Raw genomic sequence first — 9732 nt, forward strand, 5'->3', positions numbered from 1 at the left:
TGTAAATCACGAGTCTGACTCGTGACGAAAATTTAATGCCAAACTTGCAAATCACGAATCCGAGTCGCGACGAAAACTTTATGTCAAGTTTGAAAATCACGAGTGTGGCTCGTGGTAAAATCTTCAGGTCAGATTTGCAAATCACGAGTCGAAACGTTCTACCGAAATGCTCGACCATACCGGACAGGGCTGAAGATCGACTCCAATATTTCGCAAGTCTTCTATCGAATCGTTCATTCTGGAATGCTTTTTGTAACCGCGATAAAAATATTTCTACTCCTGTAAAAAGAAACAAAAAGTAAACCAAGTCAAGCGGCACCAACGCTTCCCGAATATTCCCATCGGGGAATTACGCGCGGCCGTCGATTCGACTAAAAATTCGTTCGCGTAACTCCGGCCTGTCACCGTTTCGCGAACACCTCGCGGCCGTAACGAGGCTAAACGGTCTCGTTTAAACTCGAACGCGCGGCCACCTGGTCACCCTTCGATATATCGACGGCGCGCCGCGTATTTCGATATTGATTGCGAACTTAGAATCCAACTGGCGCGTCGGAATCTCCATCGCGGGTTGACCGTGACACGGTTCCGCTACTCTACTTTCGTTGAAAGACCCGTTTTCGCGTTCGCGGCCGGGTTGTAACCTTAACGCTGTGAATAGCGGTCAGAGGGAGCACCTTTGGCGGTCGGGCACGGTGAATTTTTCAGCGACCCCGTCGGCCTCCAATCGCGAACGAAAAAAATGTTTTTTTTTGGGTGAGATGGATCCTTCGCGCCCAACATTTGCAGAAAGATATCGCCTCGATGGACGGGAAAACTCGGCGCAAGGTCGTAAATCGGGACGCGACGACAGTTGCGCGAACAATCGAGGGGTTGGACACATTTTTTTAAATTCTTATTTATTTTTTTTTTTCCACGATTCATTTGAAAATGACGCCACGAATTTAATTTGTGTCGTTACTCGATGCTCCCGCAGTGCTAATATATTTTTGCCGAGGGGAAAATACTATGTACCATGTACCGTCTTCGCGCGAAAAGATTGAATCCGACCATCCGTGTATTAAATCGTTCCAAATGTTCCTATCGCGATTTGCACTTAGTTGCTTCTCGCGATAATATTTACGTAAATGGTCGACCTAGTCTCTCAGAATGCGACCAAAATGGAACCTACTCGATTCGACGATGAAACATAAAATATTGCGTACGTATTACTTATTAATTAAACGGAAGAAACGTTCGGGACCACCGGATATATTTTCTGTTTCAGACCGCGACTCGAATAGCCTCTCGGGTTTAAACATGTAAACAAGGAGGATTATCGTGAATTTGAACAAGTATTCGTGAAAGGAGATCGGGAATCGCGCGAAGGATAGCGATCGCGTCCGGGACGCGTGGAATATTAGGAAACCATCTAAACGACCTGGATTTCCTATTTAGTTAATTCAGCGGCCACCGCGATAAGGGGTCATGGTCGCGGCTGCATGCATCTCGCGAGGTCACTCTCGAGATGTCTTCTCTCGATCCGCATGAAAGTTTCACGAGGATGGGCGCTAATTAAAGACGAGAGAAAAAAAAAAAGAAAAAAAAAAAAAGAAACACGCTACTCTATCCCTTGTTACCACTCGCAGCTAGGCGATGATATTGTTCTCGCACTCGTAGCGCGAGGACTTTTCAACCGGATTTATTTTTAACGCGTGATTTCAGACCGAACGACTTGCAGACCGAAAATATGCTGATATTTGGAAATACTTTCTCGCAATCGAATACCTAATTTAACGTTCGATATAGTAAGTAAATAGAAGTAAATCACGTGGACACGAATTATACATTTATTTAGACAGAAAAATTCGAATTATTTTCGAGTAATCTTCCTTACTTATTTAAGTATCATTGGGATGCCGGGATTTTCTTTCTTTCTAAAATAAGATAAATCTAAGTTATCCTAGATCACTATTTAAATCCCCAAAGAGTTCGATCGTTTCGACCTAAATTCTTTTGGAACGTTCTGAATCCGTTTCTACTTCTAATCGATCATTTTTCTATCCAAAGCTGGAATAGCGTCGTGCTTTCTAATGCTGTCTAAATACTCTAAAATCTAACGTCTAAATTTACGGCGCGACGAGTGAGTGTCCTATGCATTATCGATTAAATTAAGACCCTGCAACCAAAATTCAACCCTTTAGTACGTATTCGTCCGTTCGGTGAATATAGAAATGTAGAAATTGTTCAGCTATGCTGCGTACGCAAGATAACGCGTATATAATCGATCGATCTATTTAATAATAAAGGTGGTTGAGGATCGCGAGGTGAAAGAATCGGACCGTCACCTTTCTCCTATTCCCGCACAAGGGCTTCGTGGGCGCGGACACGTCGCGGACGTCGTTGATGAGCGAAGACTTTCGTCACCCGTGTGCCCGCCCCCCCGCCCCCGCCTCCACCCCCCTCCTCGACCCCGTATATGATTATGTAAACTCCACCGGAAGACCGACAAGTGTTTCTCGGTTTGATCGACGTCTGGTTGCGGTAGACGTTTTGTTTCATCGTAAAAAAAAAAAAAGTCTACAGCTACGTTCCCTTTTTACTTAGCAGCGAAGAACTTTGAACGAAATTGGATGGAATTGAATATTCGTGACGACGAGAAGCGGAGCTTCAAAATGATGGTACCGAGTTCTGAAGAGAAACCGGATCTATACGCCAAAAATTACAGTTACAGTTCTGTGCCTGTGGAATAAGTTACATGTAAAAACTATAGATAAGCGAACATAGAGTAAGATGACGTTGTACGATCTGAATGTATACGGATCGTGCGATATAGCGAGAAGCTACGCACTTAAATAAACTAATTAAGTAACAGTTCCGTGCTGTCATCTGTTAACGATCGAGGAGTCGAATATATGTCGCTTTGGTTTTACGAAACATATCTCGTTAGCTATGCGCTTTGGGTCATAGTTTGATTTAAAAAAAAATTAAAAAAAAAAAACAAAAAATACGTTAGGCCACTCCGGTTCTCGAAGGTTCGTTTCTGATTTGTTCTCGATTTCCCTGTAATCCCTGCTACGAAACTTTCCGCAGTTGCTCCGTGGTTCACTCGATACGAAAAGCGGGACTCGTCACACAAAATTTGGTGCGTTTCGATATTTACAGCGCTGACCACCGGTACCATCTCGAAGTGATTATACCCCAACGTCGACAAGAACAGCAGAAGCTCCGTAGAAATCCCAAACATTCTGAATCCTGATTTCAGCGGTAAACGAAAATATTCTATCTAGCGGATCGTCGGCGGATTCCGGCGATAACTGTTCTCCGAGCTTAAAAAGGTTAAGAACCACTGGTCCAATCCAATTAACGACGGAGATATCCCGACGCGTTTACGGACACGCGTTTCGTTCCCGTGTAGCGGCCGCGGCGTACACCGTTGCGACACGGCTTATCCGTTGACGGCTGTTCCGTTCCAGGGGACACGGAAAACCCGTTCCCAGATCGACGACCAAAGCGTCGGATTACCCGCCCCACGAGGAAACTGACCGAAAACACCGACACGCGTTCGCCTTCGGCTCCGTCGAGCGAGTGATTCGCTTTAACCGCGCATCGGTTGGCCTGGCCTCTATCGCGATAAGTAATTTTCGGCCGATCAGCGTCCCCAGCCCCTTCCCGGCCCCCTGCCGTTCCGGTGTACTTTTGCAGCGTACACCAACTATTTTCCCGTGGCGAACGGGTAGCTTTGACGATCGTTCGCGGATCGTTCCACGCTTCGATCCTATCGATCGGTTCGAAAACGACGACTCGTGAATCGTTCTTGGTTTTTTAAATCGTCTCCGGCCATGAGTGGCAGTTCTTTTTTTTCTGTTAGAGGTTCGAGCAGATTCAGAAGCGACATCTTCTCCCCCCAGACGGTCAGAAAAGAGACGACAACGAAAGCGTCTAGATTTTTAAGCCTCCTCGATACGCAACCCCCGGAACTCGTTCGTGCCGTCGACTTCCTGCCACTTTGCGGAAGCTTGATGAAGGTACCTGACGCGTATATGGTTTGTTTTAAATCGTGCGCGTCAGAAAAGAACGCGTGACGCTGGAGAAACAAAAGCAGATTCGGATGTAATAAAGGATGTAAGGAACGTAATAAAGGCGTTCACATTTTAACCGAGCTCTGTTCTCCTTGGAATATTGGATGGATCTATATGAAATTTGGAAATATAACGGTACCAAGTGGTCCAAAAACAGTACCGTTGTCCTAGTAATTCGCGCGTGTGCGAATGCCGCGTGCGCAAGCACCCGTTGAAGGTATCGAAAAGTCGACAGACACGAATGAACCCGTCCTAACAGCGCAACAGCAACAACGCGACGAAAGCTCCCGCGGTGTCGGGCGTTACAGCAACGGCTCAAGCCAAGGCTCTAAGATACGCATAGGCGTCGTCAATCGACCGAGACTACTCACTTTCTTCCGGATGCTTGACGGTGGAGAAGCAACCGTCCGCCGACAGGTAGAGCAACAGGGCCCCGTTCGCCGGCAGCTCCTTGAAGCCGCTGGCGAGGAATACCTGTACCTGGCTGTAGGTGGGCTTGTACAGCAGGTACTTGTGTGGATTGTCGCGTCTGGGCGCCCCGTTCTCGGCGCCCGGATACGGGCCCGGCCTGAAGGGCATCCTCCCTGCCGGCGAGGCGTCGTGAAGGTGGTTAGGGTCGTCCCTGGGCTCCCTCTCCAGGGTCTGCAGCATCCTGAACATGTCCATCGACAACTCGCTGAACTTCACCTGATCGACAGACCAACAAACTTTAGTTGACTTTAATCGGTTGAGAATCGGTTGAGAATCGGTTGAGAATCGATCGAGATGTTACGTACGGGGACTCGAAAGTAAAGTAACGGATACGATGTCTAAGTAGAGTCAGACCCGGGATTTTCAAATTTGGAAGAAAATTAGGATCACGAGTCGGACTCGTGATTATCGAATTTGGATGAAAATTTGGATCACGTGTCGGACTCGTGATTTTCAAATTTGGAATAAAATTAGGATCACGAGTCGGACTCGTGATTTTCGAATTTGGATGAAAATATCGTCACGAGTCGAACTCGTGATTTTTATAATTGAACTAAACATTTTCATCGCGAGCCTGACTCGTGATTTGCAAGTTTGACCTAAACAAAATATTATCACGAATCAGACTTGTGAATTTTAAGTTTGGCATCAAAAATATCGCCACGAGTCAGATTCGTGAATACAGTGCAAGCAATTAACTTTTTGTTATAAATACACGAGAGCACTCATATAAGGCCCGACTGTATACATTAAAATTCTAATACGCTTTCAAACACTTTTCATAAAAATTGCCACCAGTTTTCTGGACAACCCTACGGGACTACAAGACTACAAGACTATAAGAGACTATAAGAGACTATAAGAGACTATAAGAGTCTATAAGAGACTGTAAGAGACTATAAGAGACTGTAAGAGACTATAAGAGACTATAAGAGACTATAGGTATATGAAGTGGACCTGATCAGTGCATGGACAAGACTACAAGACTACAAGACTACAAGACTACAAGACTATAAGAGACTATAAGAGACTATAAGAGACTATAAGAGATTATAAGAGATTATAAGAGACTATAAGAGACTATAGGTATATGAAGTGGACCTGATCAGTGCATGGACAAGACTACAAGACTACAAGACTACAAGACTATAAGAGACTATAAGAGACTATAAGAGACTATAAGAGACTACAAGAGACTATAGGAGACTGTAAGAGACTATAAGAGACTATAGGTATATGAAGTGGACCTGATCAGTGCAGTTGCCGACGATGAGGATCTCCTGCAGCGATAGGCACATGGGTGGCGTACGTTCGATCGGCGGCGATGTCTGGGCGCCGAGTCTGTGGGTGAGTATGACAGGATTCGAGTCCGAGTGCACCACCCCGACCGCCGACTCGGCCTTCACGAACGCCTTGATCTCGTCCAGCACCAGGTTCCACTCGAGCTGATCGTCGGGCTCGTAGGTGCTGGTGTAGTCCGCGATCTGAGCGTCTAGCTCCTGGACCAGCTCGCGCACCAGCTTCATGCGGTTCAGCAGGAGGCAGACGACGATGAACCGCGCGTAATACCTGAGCTTCTTCACCATCAGGTCGCTCCTGTCCTCCTTGGCGGCGCGGCTGTAATACGCGCGACCCCTTATCGCCGCGTAGAACGAATAGGCCTCGTGCAGGTAGCTGGTCTCGCTGGTGCGCAGGTAGTAGTGATAGTAGAGCTGGCCGATCTTGCTGGCGATCTCGCCGATCTGCCACCTCTTCAGGCCGTACTTCGTGTCCAGTATCGTCCTGAAACGCGGAAACGAACACCGTTAGCGGGCGAAAGGGTACGGAAGGATCGCGTTTCTTCTATTCCGTGTTTACGTAGAAAAGGACAGAGAGCGAAAGAGAAAGCGGTCCGAGAACAAAAATCCAGTCGGCAGAAGCTTGTCAATCGGTCAGGATCATATTAGACTGATCGTCAAGAGGGAACCACACCTAGTAATAGCGATCCTGTACTATTTTTAAAAAAATTATGTCGTCAATGATCTATCGTTCCAAAGTACGAAAACTGCACGAATAAACGACGAGAGGTCGAAGCTTAATTTTTGTGCGCTCGCGAGCCATCGTAGGACCATCATTTGATTGAAAACAGAAACAGATAATCCCACTTCGACGCGAATCGTTCGTTTCTGAAAGGCCAGGACGGAGTTTCGTCGCGATCGTCGTCCGCAAGAAATCGCGACAGGGGAACAAAAGACGCGACACGTTCTACCGTAAGCGCGACGGCACAATAAAAGAGGGGGAACCACCGCGATACCGGGAGCCGCGATACTTTTCAAACCGCGTTTGTTGCGCGCGCGCGCGCGCGCGGGAAAAACTTTCCCCATTGTCTCGAGTCGCGGAGCCAATCCTGAAAGAGCGTCCCTGATATTTACGAACGCGTCGGTCGCCTGTGCGCATTCGTTCGGACGTTGCGGTGTTTCGAGCAAGTATTAATAGAGCCGATAACTTTGCACGGGAAACGTCGCGATTAACGGTGACAGAGGTATCTCAATTTTCATACCGAATCATTTTCAAAGAGATCGACTCTTTGTACTCGAGGCCATTTTGTGAAGGGAAAGCGCTAAGAGGAATCGCGTTGTATCGAATAACGTAGCATAAAAATGCATGTAACTTATCGTAATAAATTTTCCCTCTTTCTCAAATGTCACCCTTTTGTCACGCTCGACGCTAAAGCACACCCGTAACCTGGCAAACAGAATATTCTTGAAAATTTCTGCTAAGATTAAATATTATTTACGCTCTCGGAGTCTAGGTAACGAAACATATATCGCGGTATTTAGTTTTGTAACTACATCGAAATTCATGAATTTCGCTTAGATCCATCTCCCGTGATGTCTAACTTTCGGAATTAATCTTTCTGGTTCTCGGGTGAGAAACACTGTCACCCATATACGGGCGACATGGCGATCAACGTGACAAACAAGGACAAAGACGGATCCTGAAATATCTTTAAAAAAAAAAAAAAATGCGAGACGCGCGTCGAACGATGTCAAACAAAATGGTCCACACGGCGGGTGAAACGCGTTAACAGCGCGACCGGGTACAAGTTCGCGTGTGTTTGGCGCCCGTATCGCGGGCGTCTGTCTATAGTAGGTGTCGGCGGGCGCGAACGCGGCTCCGTGTGAATAGCTGGATAGACAATTGACTCTTTGTTGAGTTACACCGGGGCCCCCGATGGCACTTTACGATCAAAGGAAAGGGACAAAGGGCTGAAGATTACCGACCGACGGAATCGAAAGGGTAAATAAAGATGCGCCGCGCGGACGGGAAGTGGCCCCAACGAAGTAACCGGGAAAGTAAACGTTAAGGGGATGACGCACAGGAGGGGGGGGGGGCGACGGGGGGCGGGAGGCGTTCGAGTGTATCGCGATTCGGCGCGAGATTACGCGCCGTTCGCGATTCGTTCAGAAATTACCGAAAATACTGCGCGGGCGAGTTATTATGTTTATTTAGTTAGAAAACTTGGGAATTATTTTCGAGTTGTCTTTCTTGTTTGTTCAAGATTGTTCGGAATGCTGGGATTTTCTATTCGAGTACGTGTGATGTTTCCACCCCCCCTCCCCCCCACCCACCCCCGCTCCCGCCCCTCCGAAATGGCATTGTTTATCGTTATCGAACTAAAAAGGAGCAAAACGAAATTTCCAAAGGGGCAAGGTGATGGACAGAACGTTTTGGAAAAAGAAAATTTTTGATTTTTTTAATATTGGGGGGCCAACGTGAAGTACCTCCCTCTCCCACTCCCCCTCCCTTCGAAATTGAATTGGTTATAATTTCTAAACTAAAAAGAGCCAAACGTTGAACGAAACGTTTGCAAGAAGAAAATTTTGGATTTTTTTAATATTGGGGGGCCAACGTGATGTACCTCCCACTCCCCCCCCCCTCCTTCAAAATTAAATTGGTTATAATTTCTAAACTGAAAAGAGGCGAACACGACGGGCAAAAGTTTGGAAACAGAAAATTTGTACGCGAATCTCGAATCGGGGGGGGGGGGGGGGAAAAAAAGATAATATCTGGTGTGCGAGAAAGAAAATTTACGAGCAAAGTGTCGAATGAATCTATGTGATAAAATCATGTTTCGAGGTTTGAAGGAGATTGGAAATTTATCGTAGAATTTCTGTGTAGGACCTACAGGTTCAATGAGGGGAAGGTAATTGGCGTAAGCTTCTTAGTGGTTAAGAACGACCATTGGCCTGAGATCTTAACCCTTGTATGCCCCAAGTTTCAAATTTGATACCGGACTTTCGAATAGAATCGCTATTGGTTTGTTTTTCGTATTCGGCTGCGTGTACGTTATCATTGGAAACGTTTAAAAAAATGAACGTGAGCTATCGAAATTGTTCAAGTAACAAATACATTGATCGTTTTAAGTTTCAACGATATAAATGCGAAACGTTACGTATCGAATTAACGAAGGTGTCTAAACGTAATAATTTCATGAAAGATTCGTACGCGACGAATGAAAATTAATTATTCGTTATTATTGAAACTTAAGATTTCCAAATTCGGGGTTCGAGACTCAAGAATTCAGGATTTAAGAATTCAGAAAATTCAAGATGGAACAATTCAAGAATTCAAAATGGAAGAATCCAAGAATCAAGAATTTAAGATTGAAGAATTCAGAATTCAGGAATTCAAGAATTCAAGAACTGTTGTCTTTAATATTCGGCAGCATGTACGTTACCATTGGATACGTTAAAAAAGAAAAACAAACGTCAGCTATCGAAATTGTTCAAACAATAAATACATCGATAGATTTGAAATTCAATTTGGAAAATCAGGCTTGTAAGGGTTAAACCTGTTGGGTTCGAGGACCCAGCTGTGCGAAGATGTACGAGACGCGAATGCGATAGTATGTAACTTATGAACAATAAAGTACGTGTAACGCTACTTGGAAGATAAGCAATTAATTTAAATCTAAATTTTTTATCTGATAGGAATAGTAAAATAGTAAAGCTAGGAATTTGCATAAACATATACTGTCCAGTGATATCCTCTCCCCAGGGCTACCCAACCAGGTGTTCGGTGACTGTGATAATTGAGAAGAAGGTTAGTCCGAGCACACGATTACTGAACTGTCCTTTTTCGAAGGGTAGCCAAATAGGAGCATGAGGGTTGCAATAAAAGCAGTGCAAGTTGAGAGCTACCTAGCCAAGAGCTCGAAGAC

At 45.5% G+C, this 9732-nt stretch overlaps 1 protein-coding gene across 6 annotated transcripts in view; it reads right to left on the reverse strand.

Moving 5' to 3' along the window:
* Positions 1–9732, reverse strand: part of LOC128895013 (protein SCAI) — a 17392-nt gene that overhangs the window by 6374 nt on the left and 1286 nt on the right. For all 6 annotated transcript variants that reach the window (XR_008461672.1, XR_008461671.1, XR_008461669.1 and 3 more), the window contains exons 2-3: positions 5777–6311; positions 4430–4745 (exon numbers count right to left, since the gene is read on the reverse strand). Coding sequence is in view for 2 of the 6 variants with exons in the window: in XM_054157214.1 (XP_054013189.1) it covers positions 4430–4745; positions 5777–6311 (851 nt within the window). In the remaining 4 variants the exon portion in view is untranslated. The remainder of the gene's footprint in view (positions 1–4429; positions 4746–5776; positions 6312–9732) is intronic.

The sequence above is a fragment of the Hylaeus anthracinus genome, unplaced genomic scaffold (genome assembly GCF_026225885.1).
Source record: "Hylaeus anthracinus isolate JK02 unplaced genomic scaffold, UHH_iyHylAnth1.0_haploid 4, whole genome shotgun sequence".
Lineage (NCBI taxonomy): Eukaryota > Metazoa > Arthropoda > Insecta > Hymenoptera > Colletidae > Hylaeus > Hylaeus anthracinus.